Source organism: Bubalus kerabau, chromosome 19 (assembly GCF_029407905.1).
Source record: "Bubalus kerabau isolate K-KA32 ecotype Philippines breed swamp buffalo chromosome 19, PCC_UOA_SB_1v2, whole genome shotgun sequence".
NCBI lineage: Eukaryota > Metazoa > Chordata > Mammalia > Artiodactyla > Bovidae > Bubalus > Bubalus kerabau.
Genome location: NC_073642.1, coordinates 69,866,222 through 69,891,457, shown reverse-complemented (window position 1 = coordinate 69,891,457; position 25,236 = coordinate 69,866,222). Strand labels below are relative to the sequence as shown.

At 68.6% G+C, this 25,236-nt stretch overlaps 1 protein-coding gene across 1 annotated transcript; it reads right to left on the bottom strand.

Moving 5' to 3' along the window:
• Positions 1 to 411: 411 nt before the first annotated feature.
• CEP170B (centrosomal protein 170B) lies at positions 412 to 24,969 on the bottom strand. Its single transcript, XM_055556378.1, has 19 exons — positions 24,828 to 24,969; positions 22,416 to 22,547; positions 15,253 to 15,342; positions 14,050 to 14,128; positions 13,213 to 13,271; positions 11,836 to 11,974; positions 11,137 to 11,241; positions 10,553 to 11,029; positions 9,466 to 10,184; positions 9,219 to 9,389; positions 8,658 to 8,748; positions 6,762 to 8,504; positions 5,089 to 5,227; positions 3,647 to 3,806; positions 3,279 to 3,422; positions 3,098 to 3,186; positions 2,631 to 2,724; positions 2,413 to 2,464; positions 412 to 2,242 (listed from the first exon to the last, which is right to left on the bottom strand). The coding sequence occupies exons 2-19, from the start codon at positions 22,530 to 22,532 to the stop codon at positions 2,007 to 2,009; spliced, it is 4,704 nt and encodes a 1,567-aa protein (XP_055412353.1). The 5' UTR covers positions 22,533 to 22,547; positions 24,828 to 24,969; the 3' UTR covers positions 412 to 2,006.
• Positions 24,970 to 25,236: the final 267 nt, after the last annotated feature.

Sequence of the window (25,236 nt, the reverse complement as noted above, 5' to 3'; positions counted from 1 at the left end):
ACTGTGAAGGGTGCCCTTGGATGCTGCATCACTGAATGGCTTGAATAACGTTTTTTCCAAAGCAAACCTCAGACACTTCCCAGCTTTGCTTTCTCGCCTAGGTCGCCCTCTGGTGGCAGCATGTCTGCACTGCAGTGTGCCTGACTTGCGGGTCAGAACGATTTCCCCGACCAGGAACGGAGAAGGAAATGGCAATCTACTCCAGTGTTCTTGCCTGGAGAACCCTGTGGACAGAGGAGCCTGGAGGGCTGCTGTCCATAGGGTCGCACAGAGTTGGACACGACTGAAGCGACGCAGCAGCAGCAGACCAGAAAGGGAGACCCTGGCATGACCCTCCCGGGTTGCAGGGGGCCCCCTCTCTCCCCAAACACCACCACTGGAGAAATGAGGCCACGGTGCCGGACGCCAGCATGCTGCGACATGATAGAAGAATGATTTATTAGAACATATTCCATGACAAATCATATAAAATAACCATTTTTTGAAAGACATCCATAAGACCACCTGAGGACAAACGCACAGAGGTGCCTCCAAGAAGCCAGACAAATAAGTTACCGATCCCAGGGTGAAGGCGGGAGGGGAGAGGAGCGTGGATTCATGAATAGAAACACTGTGCAGCGATCACCACGGGGTGGGGTGGGGGTGGGCGGCCACTGCTCGCTTCCGGGGGGACGGCCGTGTGGCATGCGGGGGCGCGGGGCACCAGGACTAGCACCTCCTCTGTGCGGACACAGCAGCCTCGCGGCGGGCCAGGCGGGGCCGCGCTGCACTCACACACGTACACGTCGGGGAGGGGCACAGGGCGCCACGTCAGCGAGACGGAAACAGACACGCATCACCCCCCGCGGCCCAGACCCGCTCCCACTGGCCTGGGGTCCCGCCTCAGGGACCCACCCCCAGCACCCCCATCCCTGCTCGCCATCGACATCAGTGCAGACGCCAGGCAGGGCGGGCGCAGCCCCACCCCAGGATGGTCCTGGCGGGGCAGCCGCACGCCCACCCGCCACAGCCAATGGGCTCTTTGGCTTAGAGGCTCCAGACACACCAGCCCCCCAGGAAGGAGAGGCCGCGCTCTGCTGCCTGGCTCTGCTGCCTGGCTCGTTCCCAGCTGAGAGGATCCTGAGAAATGAACTGTTCCTGGGAGGCTGCCCCCATCCCCCCACCCCCCAGCGCACGGAGGCCTGAGGGGCACCCGGTTAATGCCCACAGCGTCCAGAGGACAGGGGAGGGTGCACAGTCCAGGGAGCTTCTGGAAGCCCGGGGTTCTGGCCACTTTGGTCAACTGCTCACCTCACCTGGTGGTTCACCTGAACCCCAGGAGCCCAGGACAGGGCCTGCCACCCTCCCTGGACGAGCCTGGGCCTGCCGTGAGTGCAGACGTGCTCCTGGCGTGTGCATGGCTGTGTGCGTGGCCGCCCGGCCCACACGCTGAGTTTGGCAGTTATGTTGGCACCAAAGGCTCGCAGCAGTGGGGTCCCTGCCCCAATGTCCCCGTGGGCTGCACCCCTGCCTGGGTCACTGGCCTCTGCCCAGCCCAGCCCGCACTCTGCCCACCCCGAGAGCTGGGACATCACGGGGCATGCCCGCCCCCCGGCCCTGTGTTTGGCACTGAGAGCCCGCACTGCCCAGCTCCCCCTCCCCCAGCTGGTCCCGGCCAGCACAGAGGGCCCGGCAGGAAACGGATGTCCCCTAGCCCACGAGGGGGACGGGGCCCTTCCAGCTGGGGAGGGGCATGGCTGCGATGGAACAATGACTCTTTCCTCGAAGCTAAAGACACGACGACGGGGATGGAGGGGCGCTGACACGCGGCAGGATGCTGGCCCTCGGTGGCGGCCGCAGCGGGGGCTGGGCCAGGAGGCCAGCAGGGCGGGCGGGGGCGGGATCAGCTGAGGAGGGGGCCTGGGCACCCACCCACGGGGTTATGGCACGTGTAGGGGTCTTTGTGGTGACCTGTCCGAGCCGGAGGAGGCCACAGGGGTGGGTGGAATGGGGGGAGGCCCCGCCGCCTAGATCAGGAACCTCTCGGCGTCCTGGACGAAGTCAGGGCGGAAGGTGGGGTCGGGGAGGCCGGGGGTCCCGCAGCTCGTCCGCTGCGGGAAGCTCCGGGGCGGCAGGGCCGAGGAGGGTGAGCACAGGCCCGGGGCAGCTGGCCGGGCTCTCCCGACCTGGGCTGAGCCCACAGGGCCACGGTTTCCGGTCAGCAGGTCCAGGTTCCCGCTGGGGTCCACGATGGCATTGATAACTGGGGGGGGGGGGGGGGGTGTGGAGCGTCAGGCCGCTCGGAGACCCTGCCCTGCCACCGGGCCCGCCCTCCGGGGGTCCTTCCAGCCACTTAGCTGTGGGTGTGGGTCAGGCCACACCAAGGCCCCCGGCAGCCCTCCCCCCGCCCCCCCAGGTCGGGGCCTCACCCACCTTCCAGCTGCTTCTGCACACGCCTCAGCTCCTTGAGGATGGAACTGATCTCCTAGAGGCGGGACAGCAAAAGGAGGTGGAGCAGGACTGCCCAGCCTCACCCTTCCCCATGGACCGGGGTTGGGGAGGAGCTGGGGTCCCGGGCTTTGGTGACTTCCCCTGGTCTCCCCGGAGCCAAGCGGGCTGGGGGGTGGGCTGGAGCCGGGGGTGGCCCTGACCTTGTTGGACGTCTTCAGGATGGGCACCTCGTTCTCGGCATTGATCCTGGCCTCCAAGTCCTCCCACGCTCGCCCTGAATTCTGGAAGAGGATCCTGTCCCCGGAGGGGTGGGGGCGGGAGCAGGCAGAGGACGGTGACCGCAGGGCCCCGCACAGACCCTCCCAGGCCACCTCGCCAGCCACAGAGAGGCCCACGCCATCCCCCACTGGGCACGAGGGGAAACTGAGGCCCAGAGCAGGACCCGGGCTCGTGGCACCAGCGTCCTCTCTCTGCGCCTGTAATGGGGAAGGCTGGGAGGAGTGCGGGGCAGGCCACTTGGGGGCCTGTGCTTGCAGATGCCCGGCTCGGTCGTGGCTCACAGGCGCGTGTCTGTACCCGTGTCCGGGGCCCAGGCTGGGCGTCCACCAAGCAGGGGTAGCTCCCTGGCCCCTCCCCCGGGGGGGGGGGGGACTGTGGGACGACTCACTTCATCTTCTCAGCGAGGTGCTCCGTGTTCTCACGGATGGCCTGGGACAGCTGGGACACCGGGTTCAGCATGAGGTTATCGAAGATCACCTGTGGGGACCCGGGCGTCAGCACGGCGCCCACTCCCCTGGGGGCCCCGCCCCTCCACGCCCCGAGGGGCTCCCTGGGCGTAGGGCGCCTGCCTCCTCGCGGTTCCGGGGCCGAGTCTTGTTGGCCAGGGTGTCCTCACAGCGGTCGTTCATGTTCTGGTCCAGGTCCCGAGGGCCCAGGGAGCCGGGCGGCACCTTCTGGAAGTTGAGGCTGGCCTCAGGGATGCGCTGCACCAGCTGCAGAGGAGGGGAGCAGGGGAGTGGCCCACGCCTGCCGCACCATGGGCAGAACAGGCCACAGCGCCAGCTGCTCGGGGTCCCCGGCCTCCCCTCCCCCAGGAAGGCCAGTCCTGGGCCTGGCGATCTCAGGGCGGTGAGGGTCCCTGTTGAGGGCTCCCAGCCACGACCCCTGAGCCCTGCCTGCGAGGGGCGTGGAAGGGGCCGCCAAGGGCCAGGCTCACCTCCTCGCGGGCAGAGATGGTGGAGGCAGGAGTGCTGGGCACGTTGTTGAGGGAGGGGCTGCGGGCAGGCCCCGGGGAGCCTGGGGAGTCACCATCGCCAGCCACATCGTGGATCTCACGGGCCAGGGTGGCCACATCCTTCACCAGCGTCTGGCTCAGCCTGCAGCCGGTGGGAGAGAAGGCGGGTCCCTGCGGGCTCCTCCAGGCCTGGCCCCGTCGGGGGGAGATGCTGGGGACAGGAGCCGGCGGGGTGGGGGGGGCGGGAGACCCCACCAGGAGGCGGCCACCGGTGAGGGGCGGGGCACAGAGCGTCCAGCACTAGCAGCAGCAGAGGGACAGGACCAAGCTGGGAGCCTCGGGGAGAGGTGGGCAGAGATCCCCCAGGCCCCGGCCACGTCCTCTCTCCTGTGGCCACTACGACCACACGGGCCCTGCCCCACAGGACACACAGGTGGGGTCACCAACAAGGGTCAGGGGCAGGCCGGCCCAGGGAGGCCAGGGACCTCCCCACAGGACAGCAGGGCCAAGTCACAGGCCCTGGCGCCAGCCGAGACCCCTTGTCCCCTCTGCCCTAAGGAGGGAAAGGCCGGGGGCCCGCTGGGGACCAGCTCCCTGCCCCCGGTCGCCCACAAAGACCCCAGGCTAGAACCACACCTCTGCCCCCGCCCTGGGCACTGTGCTCGGCGCTGCTCAAGCCCCCCGTCCAGGCGCAGGGTGGGGGGCCACTGTCCACCATCGTTCCCATCTCTCCCAGTGGAGGGGCTCTGACCTCTGGCCCCCACAGCCCCCCAACATCAAGCTCACCCCACAGGCCAGGTCCACCCACCGAGGACCGGCTCTGCCCAGGGCGCCCCCAGCAGACCTCCAGACCCGGCCATTCTCAGTGGCCGGCACAGCACTGACCGCCGCCTAGTCAAAGGCCACTCTATCTCTCTGTCACCTCTGCACTATCCTCTCAGCGCCTGACTGGGAGGCACCCTCCACTGAACAATTGCACGAAGGGACTCATCTTCAATAAAAAGTGTGTAAAGACCTTCCTTGTGCCTGAGGTTCCTCCCCACACCCTAACGGGCAGATTTGCATCCATCCATCCACCCACCCACCACTCATCCATCCACCCAACCACCCACCAAACTGTCAACTCTCCATCAACTCACCAGTCCATCCAGCCACCTACCACCCACCATCTATCAAACCACCCACCACCAACCATCATCCATCCATCCCTCCATCCATCCACCCAACTGTCCACCCTCCACCCATTCATCCATCTAACCATCCATCATCCAATGACCTACCTAGCGATTTATAATCTATCCATCCATCCTTCCAAACATCCATCACCCATCTACCCATCATCCACCCACCTGATTCCCAGCTGCCCACCCACTTGCATGGCATTTCTGAACTGCCAGCCCGTCCCCAGGAGAGGCGCCCCTCACCTGGCAATCTCCGCAATCTCGGCCGTCTGCACAATGAAACCATAGGGATCGGGCTCTTCACCCTCGTCATCCGTGTCCCGGAGGCCAGGGGCCCTCGGTCGCGCCCGGCCGGAGCCGCCAGCCCGTGGGGTCTGCGTGGCTGTTGAGGCATGGGAGCGTGTGTGTTTAGGGGAGCCGTGGTGGGAGCCATACTCCTCCTCAGAAGTAGATGTGCAATCGGAGCCCTGTTGCCGGCGACGCGTGTCTCGGGTGAGTGAGTTGGTTCCAGAAGCAAGAACAGAACAGAGCAGCATTCAGCACCCGCGGCTGCCCCCAGGCTTCCCGGCGAGGGCCGGGAGCGGCAGGGTGAGCCGACCTGCAGCTGGCGCCCCCGCACCCAGAAGCCCTTTGGCTGAAGCGCCAGCAGACCCCCCGCCGGCTCAGAGGCACATGCCTGGACGGGCAGCCGGGTGCGTCCAAGGGCCCTCGCAAAGCAGCCCAGGGTGGCGGCTGGTCAGCAGTGGGCACAGGCCATATTCTGTCTGGGGGGTGGGCCTGTGCCCACCGGATGGGAACCAGTGCCCTTGGCGGCAGAGAAGTGGTGCCCACAGACACCCTGCTGCTGCTGCTGCTAAATCGCTTCAGTCGTGTCCGACTCTGTGCGACCCCATAGACGGCAGCCCCCCAGGCTCCCCCATCCCTGGGATTCTCCAGGCAAGAACACTGGAGTGGGTTGCCATTTCCTTCTCCAATGCAGGAAAGTGAAAAGTGAAAGTGAAGTTGCTCAGTTGTGTCTGACTCCTAGCGACCCCATGGACTGCAGCACCCCAGGCCCCTCCGTCCATGGGATTTTCCAGGCAAGAGTATTGGAGTGGGTTGCCATTGCCTTCTCTGACAGACACCCTAGGTGAGGGTAAATCTCTCCACGTAGATCAGCCATGGCCCTGGGCTGGACCGCGCGGGTGGCCTCGCACAGCCCCTGGTCGGATCCCAAGCTCAGCTGCCGCAGCCCCCCTTACACCTGCCAGCCCATCCATCCATCGTAGCCCCCCATCCTTGGCTACCCTGGCGCTGAGCCCCCGAGGCAGCCACACTAACACACAGAACCAGGAGGGCAGGAGCCAAGCAGGTGTGGCCCCCAGCCCGCAGCCATCCTGGCCCCACCCGGTTCCTCACCCCTCACCCCCTGCCAGCCACTGCTGCCTCGGCCCCCAGCAGACCTGCAGGCAGGAGGGGCTCTAAATCGGCAGGCAGGTACTGGCGGGGCCAGGGCCGGGCAGTGAGGAAACAGCAGAGCCAACACCTCCAACCAGTTCACTCAGAACAGTCAGCCCCTGTGGGTGGGGGTCCATGCTGGCAGGAGGCCAGCTCCGGGGCCACGGTGGCCAGCCCTCCCCGCTGCAGCCATGGGGTCTGCACCCCAGGAGGGAGTGGGTGGACCCGGCCCTCCACCTTCGGGCCCCTCCACTCAGGAGACAGGCGGGGCTTCCTGAGTACTCAGGATGGCTGGAGTGGCGGAAGGCCTGTCGCCCTGCACACCCGGCTGGGGGCCCGCACATCTGCTGATGGGAAGCGGGCTCCTCCAGGGCCAGCACTGGGCCTGACACCTGTGGCCAGGCTGCCGCACAGGAAGCTGCAGACATACAGCCCGCGCTGACCGAGCCCGGGAACACCCGCCCACTCCTGGCACTCACTGGGTGATGAGTATCGGGCGCTTCCTGGGCGGGCCCTGCTGAAGGGCTGGCGGGGGACCACAGCGGCGTTGGCAGCCTTCCTGGCAGTGGGCCGAGCCTCGGCCATCGTGGTGGGCTTGCGTCCAGGGCAGTACAGCTCGACGCTGCGGCCGGAGAAGCCGGCGCGGGTGGGGGCCGCCTCTGAGTCACTGGGCCCTGTGAAGGAGCCGGCCCGCTTCCGGGGCATGGCCAGGATGTCCAGGCGGGACAGTTTCTTGGCCTGCTCGGCCACCGGCCGCCCTGCGGGCTCCAGGTTGGCCGGGGAACCCCGTTCACCGTCTGCTGCCTCCGTGTCCGAGGCGTCCCCCAGCCGGGCCCGCCTCAGCCGGGAGGCCCGTGTGGCCCGCGGGGTAGACAGGCTGTTGGAGCGGGTCAGTGCCTGCTGTGCCTTCTGGACACCAGCCGAGCCTCGGCCTTGCTCCTCCCGGGCAGCGGCGGTCGGGGGCGGTGGGGCCATGGGTTTCCGGCGCGTCCCCGGCCGAGCTGCCCCTGTGGCCCCAGGGGTCTCGTGGTCAGAAGTGACCGTGTCAGTGCTGGGCGGGTGCGCAAGGCTGGAGTCGCGGTCCTCGGAGGGCCAGTCCGGGGATCCCCGAGGGCCGTGGCCACGCCGTGCAGCCAGGCGTCTTGCCGGCTCTCCATGGCCCGTGTCCATTGGGCCCAGAGGGCGACGCTGCTTCTCCGAGAGCCGCTCGCGGGCGCTGCTCAGGCTGACGCCCCCCAGGTCCTGTGCCACTGGCGGGGATGGCGGCTTCTCCCTCTGTAGCCCCGCGGGCTGGGAGCCGGTTGGGCTGGGCCCGTTCTTGCCACTGAGCAGGCTGACGGTGCTGGCTGTGTCCACGTCAGAGTCCCCAGACAAGGAGTCCTCTGGCGGCCCAGGGGCGCTGCCCACCTCGCCCTCCGGCTCCTCAAAGGATTTGGAGAGCAGTCGGGCCTCCAAGGCGGCCAGCGCCGTCTCAGTCTCCTTTAAGATCAGGTGGGTGTCCTGAGAGTGAAGGTCCATGCGTGCAGCCCGGGCCGCGGCCAGGTCCTGCAGGAGGGGGTGGCTGGGGATCTGGGGCAGCTGGCCGGGCGCCGTGGGGCCGCTGGCTGGCTCCTTGGTGAAGCTTTCCTGCCGAACGAATGCCAAGGCCTCCTTGGGGGGTGCTGGGGCAGGGCCCTCGAGCTCTGGGGGCTTCCCTGTGGTCTGTAGCTGGATGACCATCCTCCCGCTGGTGCTGACGTACTTGCCGTCGTGGGCGGGGGCAGGGGCGGGGGCGCTGGGCTGGGCCCGCCCCGGGCCCTCCACCTGGCCCGGAGCCGCAGGGGCCTTCCTAGGGAGGGCCGCCTCTGCGCTTGGGTCACTGATGAAGAAAGAGGTGGGGGCTGGCTCCCCAGGGCCCCTTGGCGAGCGCCGGCCCCTCGTCCACGCCGGCCCTTCCTGGGGGCTCCTGCGTCTTTCCTCCTGGGGGCCCCCGCCCGGCTCGGGGCCCCGCCCACCGTCTGAGCCGCTGGCATCACTGAGGCTGTCAGGCTCCAGGTCCTCCTGGCCCAAGAGGAGGCCGGCCTGTTCGCTGCCCACCTCTGGGGGCCCAGGACCACTCCTCCTGGCCACCTCGAGGCCGGCGGGGCTGTCCGCCCTGTCACTGGGCAGCTGCGGGAGCAGCCGCCGTGGCCGCATCGGCGGGATCCCTTCCAGCTCCGCGGCTCTGCGGCCAGGGCCGTCCTCTGCGGAGACAAGGGGGCCAGCTGGAGCGGATGCTGCCCCAGGCCCCCCAGGCACACAGGGAGCTAGCCCTCCTCCGGCGGCAACGCGTGCCCACCCATCCAGTCAGCGGCCTGAGGCCACCCTCTCGCCGCAGCAATGCTGGAGCCACTTACCTGACAGGCCTGGGTCTGAGTAGCTGTCGGCCAGGCTGGCCCAGCGGGACACCCACTTCTGAGCCCCGGGGGAGCCTGGTACCGGGAGGCCCTAGGAGGGGAGGGCAGATGGGCGTGAGGCGGGGAGAAGCTGGAGCAACACGGGGAGGGCCAGAGGTGGTGGAGGGTGAAGCATCCCAGCCCTGGCCCCCACACCTTCCCCGTGCCTGCCCGGTTCCCCCAGAGAAGCAGCTGGGAGGCCCCCTGTGGTCCCGCCTGGCTCGCAGGACCCTGACCCAACCACCCACATTTCAACCTGGTCCAGTGGCCCGGAGGTCAGCAGGTAGGCTCTGCTGTGTCCCTTAGACTCAGCCAAGCTCTGCCCCGAGGACACGTGCGCCCAGGCCCCAGCTTGACTCAGGGTCCCAGGCCTGGACCTCTCAGCCCTGGTGGGCACTGGAGCCTGGAGCCCACAGCTGGGGCAGGACCAGGACCAGGGACCCAGTGCCCGGGACCTCGGCCAGGTACTGCCCTCTCCCTGCCCAGTTCCTCCCTGGGCAGCGTCAGGGCTTAGCCCCACACCTGCAGCTCCACCTGGGGGGTCACACCCGCGGGCCGGGAGGCAAACTCCTGCAGCAGGGCCATTCGCTGGGCCATCCCGTCTCCAAGCTCCTCCCTGTCCCCTCTGATGACTGGGCGGAAGGCGGCCGAGGACGCTCTGGAGAGTTCAGGGGACTCAAGGACCCCAAAGACCTGCGGGAGGGACAGGCAGCCGTGGTCAGAGCCTGTGCCCAGGCTGGGCCCCCCGGCCCCACTGCCCGCACGGCACCTGGTCAATCATCTTGCGGGCCTCCTCCACCTCCTGGTCCTGTGCGTCCGTCTCGATGGTGTAGGTCCCTGCGTCGCTGAGGCTGTCGTCTTCCTCCTGCTTGCGGGCCTTCGTCACCTGGGGGTCGGTGGGCGGGGGCGGCGGAGGTGAGGAGGCTGCGGGGCTGGCCCCACGGGGCGTCAGGGGCGCGGGCAGCGTGGGGGGCACTTTCTCGGGGCCCGGCCGGGCTGCCGGGGAGCTGTCCCGCAGACACTGGGCTGCAAAGTCCTGGGCCAAGCGGGAGCGACGCCCCACGCTGCCAAAGGGGCGGGCGGGGGCCCGGGTGGCTGGTGAGGGGCTGCCCAGCCGCTCCTCTGTCTTCTCCCGCTTGAGCGAGCCGGCCCGCTGCGGCCCTGAACTGCTGCTGGTCCCTCGGGCCGGGGCGGGGGCAGCCGGGCGGTCCCTGTCGGCCGGCCCAGGGCCGCGGCGCCGGTCTAGCCGGGGGTCCCCAGGGGGTGTGTGCGTGAAGGACTGGGAGCGCTTCTTTCGGGGCGTGTCCTCATCAAAGAACTCGATGACGAAGGCCTGCTGGTTGTGCAGCAGCTCCTGGGGGTCCCGCTTGATCTGCCTCTGCAGCCGCGCCTGCTCCCCGCTGGCCTCCGCGGGGACCCCGGGGGCCCCGGCCACCTTGGCCAGGGGGTCCTCCGAGTCGCTCTGGGTGCCATCCTCATGCTTGTGACCTGTGGGGGGGGTACCCAACGGGTGGGATGGAAGGAAAGGCACACAGGACCCCTGTGGTCCCAGAGGCGGAGCATGGCGCCCCCCTACCCGCCCCACGGAGCCCTGTACATGCGGTCCAGAGGGGCAGCAAGGACACGCGGGGCAGCCCCGCACGGGCAGGCAGATGCCCTGGGGGACGAGGCTGGGGGCCAGGGCAGGCAGCTCCCGGGACAAGCAGATGCGCTGGGGGGACGAGGCCGGGGGCCAGGGCAGGCGGCTCCCGGGACAAGCAGATGCGCTGGGGGGACGAGGCCGGGGGCCAGGGCAGGCGGCTCCCAGGACAGGCAGATGCGTGGGGGGGGACGAGGCCCATTGGCCAGGGCCTCACCCTTCAGGGTGCGTGCGTGCACTGGCAGGTCACTCTTGGTGCTGTGCCGGTCATCGCCGGGGCCGGCCCGGGGCAGCAGGCTTGGGTCATTCTGCACCAGCCAGTCGGCCACCTTGGTCTCGGCCGAGACCACCTCCACAGGCGTGGCCTCCTTGCCTGGGGGCCGCCGCTGGCGCAGGAACTTGGTGACGTGGTCCTTGATCTTCAGCTTGCCGGGGCTGCAGTCGTCAAACTCGATGGTGAAGCAGGCATGGCTCTGCACGGGGGCCACCCCGCCCCCGCCGGGCTCCGCGTCCCTGGTGGGTGCCTCATGCACTGGAGCCTCTGGGGGCCGCGGTGGGGGCGTCTCCTTGGTGGGGATCTCGAAGTAGCTGGGCTCCCGCCGGAAGGAGTAGATCTGAGGCTCCGAAGGGGCCCGGAAGCCGGCCGGCGTCCCCGTGAGATCACTGTCCTGCTGAGCCAGGTCCTTGGGCCGCTCTGGGGTGGGAGGGACGCGGGCTCAGGACCACAGGCGGCACTGTCAGCTCTGCTGCCCCCCACGGCCGAGAAGGCACCCCGGGCCCAGGCTGCCCCCCAGGCCTCACCTGGGCAGGGCTCGTCCTGGCGCCGGTCCTCAGGTAGGCTGCCCCCGTCATCTTCCCCCCACCAGGAGGGCTGCCCATACAGCGGGGTGCGGTAGGTGGCCGCCTCTGCAGAGGGAGAGAGTTTGACCCTGGGTCACACGGCCCCATCACCAACAGGAGGGGAGACCCGCAGCTGGGGAAGATGCTGGGGTCTGCGGGGGGCCCTGGCATTGCCTCCCAGCTCGGACCTGCCATCGCGCAGACCCTCGCCAGTCGCCAACCATCCCGAGCCCCGTTTCTGCACCCGTGGCAGTGGTGAGAGCCTGTCCACGGAGTGGCGGTTCCAGGGGAGGCATGTCCCTGGTCCCGGCCCTCTGCCTGATGGGTCATCCATCAGGCCTGCCTAGGGCTGGCCTCTCTCCCAGGCCCTGCTCTGGTTCTGGCCACAGATGAGTGAGCCGGGAGCTGAGGGCCGCTGCAGTCTGACGGGACCACGTGGGTGCTGGGGCACACGGTGGGGGGCGGGGGTGGGGGTGGGGGTGGGGGCAGAGCAAGTGTTGACAAGGGTGAGTGGACAGGCGTGCCTATGGGGGCGCAGGAAGGCAGGCACACACGGGCGGGGTCGTCAGGGGTGGGGATCAAAGGCTAGCTCCTGGTGAGGGCTCAGGGCCCGGGTGCTGCGCCCTGCCCCGCCCCCGCCCCGCAGCACCGCCGTCCTACCTGGCCCTGGTCTCCGGTCCCCCCGCTCTGGCCTGGGGGTCGAGGCCTCGCAGTAGGGCGCCTGTTCTGGCACAGCCTCAGCCCTCTTGGGCGCGGGGGTCTTGACGCTCACCTGCAGCTGGCTGGTGTACTTCTCATGCTGTGGGCAGCAGCTAGGGTGAGGGGCGGGCCCGCTCCGCCCCATCCCGCCCCCGAGGACAGCCTCGCCCCCGAGGACAGCCCCAGGACAGCCCCGCCCCCAGGACAGCTCCGCCTCCCCGAGGCCACCCCCCAGGACAGCTCGGCCCCCCCAAAGGACGACCCCCCCGGCCACTCCCCCAGGACAGCCCCGCCCCCGGGGTCAGCCCGCCCCCCCAGAACACTGCCCCCCCGCCCCCCCAGGATAGCCCCACCCCCAGGACAGCCCCGCCTCGCCCGGCCCCACAGAGAACGTCTCCCTCACTACCCCCAACAGGCAGACGCCTAAGACCTGCCCTGGACCACATGGGTGGTCCAGGCCATGGTCCAGGCCACACAGCTAGACGCTGGGGGTCCATAAGCTTCCAGGAGGGAGTGGGCAGCAGCAGTCAGAGGGGGACCACCACCCACAGGCCCCTCGAGAGACGGGTGGGGTCAGCCCCCAAGAGCCGTGGGAGGTGGAGAGCAGTGCCTGCTGGTGCCCGTGCGTGTGGGTGTGGGTGTGTGTGCGTGTGTACACACGTGCCTGGATCGTGCCTGGTCCCCACACCTCCAGCTGAGCTCCGTGGTGGTTGGAGCCGGGCTCACTGGGGCCCCTGCCCCTCACTGCTCATGGGCCGCTGGGCAGGCCACCCACTCTCCCTGAAAGGCCCACAGTTCCTTTGGAAAATGGAAGTGAGCCTCCCCCCACTCCTGTCGGGGCTCCTGGGTGGGGGTGTGCACAGGGTCCCCTGAGTCCGCTCCTTGATGCCCGCACAACTGACCAAGGGGAAAGTGGGGGCTCCACCTGCTGTGCCCCCATACCCCAGCCCCAGCTGAGGGAAGTGTGCCTGAGGGCGCCCCACCCAGGACCTTCCCCAGGGCTGCCCTCGGCCGGCCTCTGGCTACCCCTCCCTGCCTGCCCCCACCCAGGAGGAGCGTCCTCCTGGTGCTCGAGATGCCAGGAGGCTGGGTCCTCTTTCGGACCCCCCCCTCCAGCTGGGCCCAGAAACCTCCTCTCAGGCTCCCGCCACGCCCTCCTCTGTGGCTGCGTCAGCTGGGGGTGGGGGTGGCTATCTCCCCCCTGGCCAGACCAGGCCATCCGGAGGAGCAGGCCAGACCGGGCTGACTCACAGCACCGCGACCGGGCAGCCAAGACGCCCCAGGGACGAGCCGCGGGAAGGGGGTGCCGGGGGAGGGGCCTGGCAGCGCAGCACTGACCCTTAGCGCCTCCTCCGGGACGCGGTGCTGCACGCGCTCCAGCACGTACATGTTGGGATGTGGCAGCGCGTTAAGGAGCACGGGCAGCAGCAAGGGCGGGCCGGGCCCGCGGACGGCACCCTCCACTGCCGGCGCGGTGGACGAGGAGGGCACACGGGCATGAGGGTGGACGCCGGCAGGCTCGCCCCCGCACACCCATCCTGTCCCGGGCACGTGTCCACACTGCAGAGGCTGCCTGCGGGCCGTGCTGGCCCGGGTCATCGCACCCACATGCCCGAGGGCTGCAGGGACTCCCCCTCCTCCCCACGCACAGCCCAGGAGCCCAGGGGGCCCCGGAGGGCAGGCCACACGCGTCTTGCTCCGGCTCCCATCCCAGACCACCCTCAGCCCCGGCCTCCCAAGGCTCCACAGGTGGGGAGGGCTCAGTGGGGGCACCGAGGATGGGGGGGCAGGGGACGGGCTGCACTCCTGCTACGCGTATGGGTCGCCCCACCCCCCACGTTCTGAGCACAGAAGTCACTCCTGGGGCCCGCCAGCAACACCGGACCCTGGGTCCCAGGAAAGCTCATTCCTCAGCCCTGTGTGGGCACACATGGGTGGGCCGGAGAGTGGACAGAAGTGCCCATGGCCAGGCCGGAGCCCCATCCCAGGTTCATCCTGATGCCTCTAACCCCCTGGGGCCCTGGCTGGAACCAAGGGGCTCCCACCTGCTTCCAGAATAACAGGGCGATGGTGGCCGTGGGGACAGTGGGGGGCGGGGAGGAGGGTGGGTGACAGGGCACCCGTGGCCGTGGGGATGGAGGGGGCGGGGAGGAGGGTGAGCACCCGGAAGGATATCGTAGCCAAACCGGATGACGTCATTGAGCTTCAGTGTGACGTATCTCTGGTCTGGGATGCGCACGTCATTCACGAACGTCTGCGGGGAGGCAACAGGGTGCTGAGCCAGGGCACGTGGGGCCGTGAACCACCCAGCCCTCCTGTGCTGCTCGGGGCCGGGCACTGACCTCCAGCACAGGCACACCAGCGTCGCGCCCCAAAGGGACCACAGGACAGATGGCTGGAAGGGAGGCCAAGGCGTGGGGTCCACCCAGCACCCAGGGACCCTGACACAGTCCTCGAGCACAGAGCCTTGACACCCTTGTGAAACGTACACACAGGGCCCCTGCCAGCCCCAGCACCCGAGGCCCTTGGGAGGCAGTCCCCAGACCTGCAGGGGGGCCCTGGGCAAGGCTGGCCAGGTTGTGCAGCCCCCTTCGGGCAGGGATGGTTCATCTAACTGGGGGGCCAAGGGAGAAGGGGTCTCAGGGGACAGACTCCAGCAGAGACCAAGACCCTGGGCTGGGGGCACTCAGAGGGGGACTGGGTGGGTGGGACTCAGCAACTGGTGGAGGCAGGGTGGGCCTGAGGGTGCTGCGGGACCCCCAGCTCAGGGTGGGGGTGGGGGGGCGGGGGCAGGGTCCTCCTTGGCTGGAGGGAGGCTGGTGGTTTGCTTTCTTACTGAAACAGCCTCCAGGGCAGGGAACCAAACACAGAAGGAACAAGACGCCCAGACAGACGCTGAACCCTGCGGAGGGCTCCTCCTGTCCTCCCTGACAGTCTCTGCCCACCCCCTCGCTTGCTCCTGCAGCCAGGAACTTCCTCTTGGTCACCTCTCTGAACCTGCCACTCCCAACTCACAAAAGAGCTCAGATATGCCCCTAGGACAGGACACCCAGCATCCATCCATCTTAGGAGCCCATTTTCCAGCCTGCAGGAGGTCCCCAAACCTCCCCTGCCCTCCTGAGGGCCTGACTCCCCTCCTCCCAGAAGGCAGCCCCTCCTCCTAGGGGCCCTGCCCAGAGGGAGCCTTCCCAAGGAAGCCACCAGAGCAGGAGGTCCTGGAGGACGATAGGGGGACAGGGTGACATAGGGGGACAGGGTGACGGGTGAGGCCGGGGGCGGGTGGGGCCTGTGGGAAGGGGCGGGGCCAAGGTGAGGGCGGGGCCATGGCGGGTGGGGCCTGTGGGAAGGGCGTGACCAGCACGGAAGCCCGGCACTCACCCCATTGAGGCTGCCCAGGTCCTTCACCCAGTGCTCGTCCCTGTCCTGGTCGTAGTTAATGACAGCATGCTGCTTGTCCACGCTGCGGGACTGGAGAGACATGGAGGCCCTCAGGTGGCCTCCCGGGAAGGGGACCCAGGGGAAGTGACCCCACAGGTGGCCCCGCATCCACCTGCCCCGACCAGATCACACCCCTACCAGGCCCTGGGCCTCGCAGCACAAAGGTCTCAGTCACGTCTCCACACCTCAGTGTGCGCCCCCCAGAAAGCCCATGCAGGCCGGACCCAGCCAGCCTGCCCAGCACCAAGGAGCCTCGGGTTCCTCCCACCCCAGCCTGCCGCTTTGGGACCTCCCTCTGTGACCAGCAGGCACCAGCTGGCCAGAGCCCACTGCCCTCCCCGCCACTGCTCCCGGGGGAGCGTGGGAAGGGCTAGACACCCTCCGATGCTCCGGGACAGGCTGTTCAGCCCCAAGGGCGGGGGGCTGGAGGAGGACGGGAGCCCAGAGGGAGGATCAAAGGGAGGGCTGGGGGGCTCGGGGAGCCCCTACCCCTCCCAGCCAATCCCACAGCGCAGGCCTCTCAGAGTGGTGGACATGCACACACATGCATGTGCACTTCCGCTGGCGTGCACCCGGCTGGCACACCCTGAGTGTGCATCCTGCTGCCCAGGTGCCACATGAGCATGTGTACACGGAGCCTCCGCCCTGGCCACCAGCTCACCAGGGCCCCGCCCAGCTCCCTCACATGGTCAAGCGGCAGTCCCTCCACTCCGGGCGACAGAGGCAGGGGCGAGGTCACAGGGTCACGTTCTGCTCCATCAGGAAGCGCCAGCACAGGCTGTCCTGCCCAGCCAAGGGGCTGGGGGTCTCAGCACAGCATCGCGGCCCGCCCCGCGGCCACGCCTCAGTGCCGGAGGCCCCTCGGGTCCAGGGGCAGCTGCATCCCTCCTTGCACCGGGTGAGCCTGGCCGAGGTCCAGCCCCAGGTGAGACCGGCAGGACCAGCCGCCAAGGGGCCCTGCTGCTCAGCCCTCCAGGAGTGCCCACGAGACACCCCATATCCAGAGCACACTCGTAGGGCCCACGGGGCCCACGTGCTCCCTGCTGCCCGGGACAGGACCGCCCGGCCCTGGCCCAGCACCTGAGCTTCCAGGTCACCACCCTCCAGGCTTCTCAGGTCTCACAGGTGAGGGCCCAGAGCCCTCCCCCGCCAGCGACCACCACTGGGAGCCACTTCTCTGAGGCTCTGCCCACCCAGCCCCTCCAGCATCATCTAGAAACGACCGGTTTCCAGGGGAGGCTCCAGCCCCCGCCCCCAGGACGGGAGCTCCCAGGGCCGGGCCTCCTCCCTACCCGGAGACGAGAGCACATGAGGGAGAGGCGGACGTGGGCTCCGGCCCAGCCCTGCCCGCATCCAAGGTCACGCAGCTTGGCAGGGGCACCAAGGCAGGACCTGGAAAGGAGACTTCAGCGGGCAGGCTCATGGGGGCCACAGCCCTGGGCCTGTCCTGGATGCCGAGGCCGGCGCTGGCCGGGCCTGACGACACAGCTATGTGACGGCCCCTGAGTGGGTTGCTGGGCCCCCACCTCATCCTGCCACAGACCCTTGGGCCCCTGGAGGGAGTGGGGGTGCAGGGGTTTCAAGGGCGGTGTAGAGTCTGCAGGGCCAGCTGGGGCCTCCCTGACAGAGCCTCCTGCCACAGCGCCCCAGCCCCCACCTGGGGGCTTCCCAGGGAGGACCACCGAGCTTCCCGGGCTCACATGGGCGGCGCTGGGGCAGGAGGCTCTGGCTCCCCAGGTAACGAGTCTCAGGTGAGCTGAGTCTGACTTTGAGACCTACTGCCCCGCACTCCAGTGTTCTTGCCTGGAGAATCCCAGGGACGGGGGAGCCTGGTGGGCTGCCGTCTATGGGGTCGCACAGAGTCGGACACGACTGACATGACTTAGCAGCAGCAGCCCCGCACTTTTCACTTCTATGCATTGGAGAAGGAAATGGCAACCCACTCCAGTATTCTTGCCTGGAGAATCCCAGGGACAGAGGAGCCTAGTGGGCTGCCGTCTATGGGGTCACACAGAGTCGGACATGACTGAAGCGACTTAGCAGCAGCAGCAGCAGCCCCGCATCCCAGGCCTGGTCTCTGCCCCGGCCCTAACTTTCTCAGCCAAAGTTGGCACCCGCAGCTAGACAGCTCCTGGCCACCCTGGCCATGGCCTGTGCCCAGACACAGGCACCAGCTCCCCTACTGGACTCCCCACTGGGCCCCAAGGCAGCCCGTGCCACGGCTTGGCCTGGTGGGGTGGGGGGTGGGGCTGGGGCGGGCATACGGGGGACCCGGCCCCCTCCTCCAGGTGGCTTAGACAAGAACCAGCAGCTTCCCTGGCGGTGTGCTCAGGCTGGCCTGCCCTCTCCCAGGCAGGTCATTGCCCCTGTGGGAGGCCCCACGGGTCAGGCACTCTTATGCCCTCTGGCTGGCCGGGCGTCAGGCCTCCCAGCACCGTGGGCCTGGGGAGAGGCTGCTGGAGGCTGCACACTGGGGCGTGATGGGACCGGGCGGGGGGGGGGGTGGGGGTGGGGGAAGGGGGCTGCGCCCAGCCCAAGGCCCAAGGGGTGGGCGGCAGGAGCGCACTCTGCCCCTCAGGCTCGGTCGCCACCTTTGCTGAGGTGTGGCCCCTAGAGGGGCTTCTAGACCTGCCTTTCTGACCTGAACACCTCTCTTCCCTTTCTGAGCCTCAGACCCCCACCTCCTGGACCCTCCCCTGGCTGCCTTCTGGGTGGGTCAAGTCCAGCCTGGCCAAACCCAATTTCTCCTCCTCGCCCACCTGGCCCTTCAGCCTCCCTTGGGACGGCCGCCAACCAAGATCCCCAGCTGCTCCGGCCATGCCCGCAGGCCCCCGCCTTCCCGGTCAGCACCCCAGTCAGCCCACCCCCGTCCATCCCCACAGCCCCCAACCTGGCCCTGACCCTGCCTCTTCCATTGAGCTTTCCAAGGCTCCCAGAAAGCTGCAGCCCTCCCTGAACGTTCTCCTCCCCACTGTGCCCCCACCAGCCTGCTGGCCAGACTGCTGTGCAGGCTCTGGAGGTGCCCTGCCCACTCTGGGCCTGGGTCCTCTGCCCAGGACCACCCCCTCCTTCGGTCTACCTTCCCTCTCCTGGCAAGATGCCCCGCCCTGCCCACCTCCTGGCTCCCGGGACTTGGCACAGCCCCCTCATTTGCACCCAGAGCCCGGGCTGCCCCTTCCAGTTCCCAGGCCCCCTCCACTCCAGGCACAGCCCCGGCCACAGCCCCTCCCCAGACTGCAGGGACCCCCGAGGACCCCCTGGGCCCAGTCAGGGAGGGGCCCCACATCCAGAACCCCTCTCCCTCTGGGCCGATACCCCAGGCCAGAGGCAACCCCACCCCACCAAGGCCAGCTCAGAGGCTGGAGGCCCACCCAGGAGGTGGGGAGGGGGACTGGGACTTCAGACTTAAGAGGACCCAAAGCAGGGGGCATGGCAAGTGGAGTGGGTGGGTCACAGACCTGCAAAATAGACTAGAGAAGTTCCAGACACATGGACCTTTGGGAGAGAACCTAATTGTACTCCCTTTAAAACGGAGTAAAGACGGGCTTCCAAAATTCGGGCCTGACGCCCTCCATGGGTGGAAGCCCTGCCCGGAATCCAGCAGTGGCCAAAACCCCGGGCTCTGGGCACACCCTCCTCCCAGCTCACACCCAGCACCACCCAGCTGGGCCCAGCACCCACGGCCTGCCTGTGTGGGGTGTGTGTGTGCAGGGGCTCCTAGGCCGGGTCTCTGGGTAAGGACAGGAGCAGACGGAGCCCAGCTGACACCCTCCCAAGGGGCAAACGGGCGGAAGTGGAGAGGCCCTCTCGCCACAAACACACACAGGCGCTCTCTCACACACAGACACGTTCAACATGCATGTGTGCACCTACACGTCTGTGCGTGTGTACACGTGTGTGCACACATAATGCACATGCCCTGCACCAGAGCCTGGGCCACGGGTGCAGCAGCCACAGCCGGAGGCCTGGGCCCGGGTCCCCACTCTCATCCCTTCTCAGGCCCAGGGGGAGCCAGGCTCAGCCCGGGAGCCATGCCCTGAGGTGCGTGGGGGACCAGTTGGAGAGTCTGGGGGCACCGAGGCCAGGCTGGGACACAGCGCCCCCGCCCAGGCCCCCCCCCACCGAGGCCCCTGCCTGGATGGCAGCACAGCCTCGGGGCAGCCCCCTGCTCCCCAGCCTTCCCCTCATTCCCCTCATCCCCCCCTCCATCCCCCGAGAGGACCCCCCATCTCCAGCAGCACCCTCAGGCTCCTCCTCCTCAGCTCTCATCATGTCATAACCCCGTCCCAACCACAGTGCCACCTTCTGTCTGTCTCCTGGGGGGTCATCTGTCTCCTCCCACATGTCTGTGGCAGGTCCAGCCCTGCCATGGGGACCCCAGGCTCCAGCGTAGGGTCAGTGACCATCACAAATGTGGGAATGGACGCAGAGGGCAGGCCTGGGTGCTCCAGGAACACGCAGCTGGAAGAGGGTGAGGATGGGACAGGAGAGGGCAGCTGGAAGAGGGTGAGGATGGGACAGGAGAGAGCAGCTGAGTGGAGGGGCTGGGACAGGCACGGGGGTGCCAGAGAGCTGGGGCAGGTGGGGACAGGCGGGGCACCACGGAGGCCACGGGGTCGGGGGTGGGAGTGGCACTCAGGGACGCCCGAGGCGCAAGGTGGGGAGAGGGAATGTCGGGGTTTGCCCTGGACACCCGGCGGGTCAAAGGATAAGGGGTCTGTTCAGCGGCAGCAGGCCAGGGCTGCCTGAAACGCCCAGGAGCTGGGGACTCAGGGGGCTGGGGACAGGGCGGCGAGAGCCACCGTGTGCATCACATGAGTGGAGATGGGGACCGAGGCTGTGGGTGTGGACAGGGCCTCCAGGGAGAGGCCTCGTGCACTCAGAGCCCAGGCCGAGGGGGAGCCACAGGGGCCGCCAGGCAGGAGCCAGGAGGCTGGGAAGCCTGGAGCTGCTCCTGGGGAGAAGCCGAAGGGAATCCCATCAGGGTGGGGTGACTCAGGCTGGGCACTGGGGGGGACTCGGGCTGGGCAGTGGTGGGGGACTCAGGCTGGGCACTGGGGGGGGACTCGGGCTGGGCAGTGGTGGGGGACTCAGGCTGGGCACTGGGGGGGCCTCGGGCTGGGCACTGGGGGGGGACTCGGGCTGGGCAGTGGCGGCTGGGGGACTGAGGTCAGGCAGGGGTGTGCCGGTGAGGAACTCCCTAGCAGGGGCTCTGGGCTCGAGGGTGAAGGGAGCCAGCAGGACCACACAGCCCAGGAGACAAGGGCGTGGGGTGTCCTGAGTGAGGGGCCAGTGGGTGGAGCGGGCAGTGTTCCCACTTCACTCTCCAGCTACACGACCACCTGGAGCCTCAGTTTCCTTGTGTGATGGACGCACAGCCACACCACCCAGGACAGCCAAGGGCAGAAACGAGGGTGCCCCCAGGCCAGGAGCTGGCCCAGCATGAAGCTGGCCTGGCCCTGCACCCTGCTCAGGGCTCGACCACCAACTAGCCCAGAAACTAGGAGTCGGACCCCAGACTCGCTCTGAGTGCCCAGCCCCCACTGCACCAGGAGCGTCTCCTCCAACGCTGGGGAAAAGAAGCAGGCAGAGTGAGGGCCTGGTGTGGTGACAGGGCCGGGCAGGGGGGAGGAGCAAGCATGCTGGCCCCCAGCACCCCCAGGCCCCTGCAGGGCCCCCTACCAGAGGCCCTCCTGGCCACCCCGGGGGTCCACACACTCGGTCACAGCAGGGAACACACAACCCCCTGCCAGGGATCAGGGCCAAAGGCAGCGACCCCTTCAGATCTCTCACCAACTGACAGACAACAGGGGTCATGTCACATGACACCACCAGGGAGCCACCAGCCACCTCCATCCTCGTGTCAGCCATCCCCGGAGGCACACTCTACGGCCTATGCTTGTTTTATGTGGGCCTGAGACACAGTCTTTCCATGTCCCACGGTCAAAAAAAAAAGACTCTTTCAGGACAGGTGAAGATAATATGAAATTGACATTTCAACATCCACAGCCAAAGTCTGACTGGCGCCCGCTGGACTGAGCACAGGGCTTCGTGCCAACAGCAAAGGCGAGGGGCTGTGATGGAGGCATGTGACCCGCAAGGCCTCAACCTTGAACCCGGCCCTCTACAGAAAACACCTGCCCAGGCCTGCACAGAGCCTTCCAAAGGCAACTTCCAAAGGCAAGATGCAAAGAGGAAAAGGAAGAGGCTACTCTAGACCAGAGATACTGAAAAGACCGAACAAGTAAAGGCAGAAAGTCAGGGTCCTGCTGGGTCTGGAGGTGGGCAAATCGTTAGAGAAGCCAGGGTGTCTGGACATGCACAGGCCTTGCACTTGCTGCCCGAGTGGACACACACTTGGCTGGGATCCTCAGCTGCGGCCCAAAGCCTCACGAATCCCAGGGAGAGAGGCGGCAGCACACGGCACAGGGTCTCACCTGGCCCTGAGTGGGCCCCTGGTTGGACTGGGCAGCGCAGCCCACTGAGGACACCTCCTGAGAGTCCCACGGTGGGACCTGCGGAGCTGGCGGCCTTGGGGACACGGGCCCAGGCCCCATGCCGGGGAGGGCTCGGGGCTGTGGGGAGCCCAACTTGGTGACAACCATTAGGGTGGGGGAACCCTGTGGACCCTACAGGATCAGGTCTCCGGTCCCCCCGCCCTGCCCTCCCTGATCCTGGGAGCCAGACTCAGGAACCAAGGTCAGCGCAACGCAAACTAGGGCCAGACAGAAATTCCTGATTGCCAAGTGCCTGGCATCCTGGCTCTTAGTGCCCTGCCAGCCTCTCCAGCCCCCCCTAGGGGCACTGGGCTTCCTCTGGTCAGAGCCAGCCCTGTACCCCTGATTCCCAGCCCAGCTGGGGCCCCTGGGCAACAAGAATGTGCTCAGATCTGCTCTCAGGCACCTTGCAAAGGCGGGCTTGACGCCTTCGGAGTCCGACGGCATCAGGACCTCCCATCAGAAGAGGCCCAGGCCCCTCACCCTTGAGCACACAGCCCACCCGAGACCCACGGGCCCACTGTGGGTCCAGGGCCCAGGTGGAGGCCCAGGCCTCCTCCCCGGGGGGTACCCCCTGCCCCGGCCGGCGCGGGTGCCCACACTCACCTGCAGCATGAGCTCACACTCGTCTCGCCCCACGAAGATGAGCTCTCGGGGGAGCCGGTGGCGGGTGCCGCTGCTGCTCACCAGGAACCATGAGGTGACGCTCATCTTGGCGCTCATGAGGCCCGTCCGGCCCTGGGGGTGGGAGGAGTCATCAGAGAGGGGTCCCCCTGCCTGGGCCCTGGCCCCTGGGCACCCTGAAGGCCTGCACAGAGCCTGCCCTACTGGGCCTCAAGCACCCTCACGGTGCCACCACTGCGGCCCAGGCCAGCCCCTCCCGGACTGTGCCTGTCCTCCATGGACCCCCTCCCAGGCTGAGGTTCCCCCCTTATGCCCTGGCCCCATGTGTACCCTCTTCTCTGTCTGCGTGCCAGAGCCCAGGAGGGAGGTGGTGCTGTGGTGCCCGAGGTCCTGGGGGCAGATGTGGTCAGAGGGTGGTGGGACCCATGCCCGTTGCCCAGAGACGTGTCACCACCAGCACAAGTCCACAGACACACCCATGCCACACACGCGTGCACACAGCTTCCAAACACACTCGGAGCACCGCCCACGAGCTCCGGAGCCACGCTCCTGGAGCGGGCGTGCGCACACACAGGCGCCATCCTGGGCTCTGGGAGCCGCACACTGTCCCCCCATCGCGGGGCTTCCTTCCAGCCGGTCGGTGGGCGCCAAGGAGGGGAGCAGCTTGTGCAAAGGTGCCAGCAACACAGAGAAACAGGGGCGGCTGGCAGCGCTGGGGGGAGAGGTCCATCCAAGGCGGGGGGTGGGGAAGCGGGCACGCAAGCCCCTGGGGCTGGGCTGCAGGCAGAGGGATGGGCCAGGGCCCAGATGCTGGGTCATGCGTGCCTGCGAGTCCAGTGGCTGGCCCAGGAGGGGAGCAGACGTCCTGGAGGGCCCAGGACTTGCTGTCACCCTGGGTGCTAAGTCCAGGATGAAATGCAGCAGGCCTGTTCCAAAGTCACGGAGGAGCTCAGGACAGGAAGTGCAGACGGCTACACCCGGCTCAGGGTCTGAGCACATCTCGCACACCTGTGAGACCAGCCCTGGAGGTCCCAGGTCCCTGACCTGACTCACTCTGTGCAGCGGGGACTAGGTGAGAGGTGAGACACTAACCAGGAAGAGACAGGAAGGTGCTGGCACCCTGGGGGAGCACCCCCAGGCCTCCTCCCTGCAACGCCCACACCAGAGCTGTGCCTGAGGCTCCTGAGAGCCGGGTCTCAACACCAGGCCCCACCCATCGGTGAAGGCCCAAGTGAGCGTGTAATCCATGGCATACCCCATACCCCGTGCCACCTCGGGCAAGCACGTGGAAAGACACACAAAATCCACCCGGAAGACGGCCCCGGCCGGCCCGAGACCCCTCATCCTGGGACCTCTACCCTTCCTCAAGGTCCAGCCAGAGGGGCCGACGCTGGAGGCCGAGGGGGTGGGGACCTCCAAGCCCCTGCAGCCCTGGGAGGGCTCTCTCCAGGGGCATGCCCGCCCCATCACGGTGCTTCCCAGCCCCCACCCCGCCCAGCTCCCGCCCTCTGCCGTCACCTGCTACTAGGTCCCCATCAGCAGTTGGGAACGGAGACCCCACCCACAGAAGGCCACAGCCTCTGCTGGCAAAGGGAGGCCAAACCCCCAGAGCCCGGTGATGCGGCTGTGGCCGAGCCAGGCCGCCCCTGCCACTGCCAGCCCATCCCAAAAAGGCCCGGGCCTGGAGCGGTGGACGCTCCCCAGCAGCCTGCGGCCGGTTCGGAGCTGGGCTGGCCATCGTTGCTAGGAGGGAGAATAATAAACACCCCAAACTTGTCCCCTCGGCCGCCCCAGCCAGAAGGGCCACCCGCCCAGGGGTGCGGGGAGGAGGAGTCGCCCGGGGCAGGGGCTGGGAAGGGCTGGGAGCGGCGGCGGGCGGCTGGAAGGGACAGACGGAACCGAGGCCGGAGCCGGGCCGGGAGAGGAGGCAGGGACGGCGGAGAGGCGGCGGCGGCGGCGGCGGCGGGGAAGGGAAACGAGGAGACAGGGAGGAGGAGGAGGAAGGTGGAGGGAGGGGCCGCGGAGAGGAGGCCAGGCCGGGAGGCGACCGGCGGGAGCGCTGGGCCCGGAGGGGGAGGGGGCGGCGCCGGCTCTGAATCAGCGCCCGCCGCGGACGGCCGGGGCCCAGCCGGTGCCTGGGTGGGGACCCCTCTCTCCAGGCCGCGCACACGCGCGCTCGGCGGCCCCTCCCGGCCCGGCGCAGACCCGGGCCGCCTCCGCGGCGGCGGGGACCGGCCCGGCCAGGTGCGTCGGCAGCCCCCACCCTCGCGCCTTTGTCCGGCCCACTGGACCCCTCACCTCGGCCCCCTGCCCGCCGCCCACGCGGCCCCGGAGGCGCGCAGGTGCGCGCGCGGGGAGGCCCGGCCGCCGCGGGCGCAGATCGGCGCGTCTTACCTGCGGTTCAGCCCCGGCTCCGTCCCGGCTCGGCCCCGGCCCTCTCGCCCGGCCGGCCGAGCGCTGGGCGGGGCCGCCGCCTAGGACATGCCCGGCGCGGCCCGCACGCTCGCGGCAGCCCGGCGAGCCCACGGGCGGAGCGGCGCCGGGCTTCGGCGGCGGGTCCCTGACGTCCGCGGGCGCCCCGCCCCGGCCCGCCCCCGGCCCCGCCTCCGCCCCCCGGAAATCCAGGTCGGGGCGGCCCGGGGCGCCAGGTGCGCGCGGCCCCCGCGCCGGCGCCCGCCCCGCCTCCACCTCCCGGGCCGGCCGCCTCTCCCCGGGCCCCCGTGGGCTCCCAGACCCCTCCCCTCCGGCTCTGCGCCCCGCCTCGCCTCAGGGACCCGCCCCTGCGTGCCGGGCGCAACCCGGT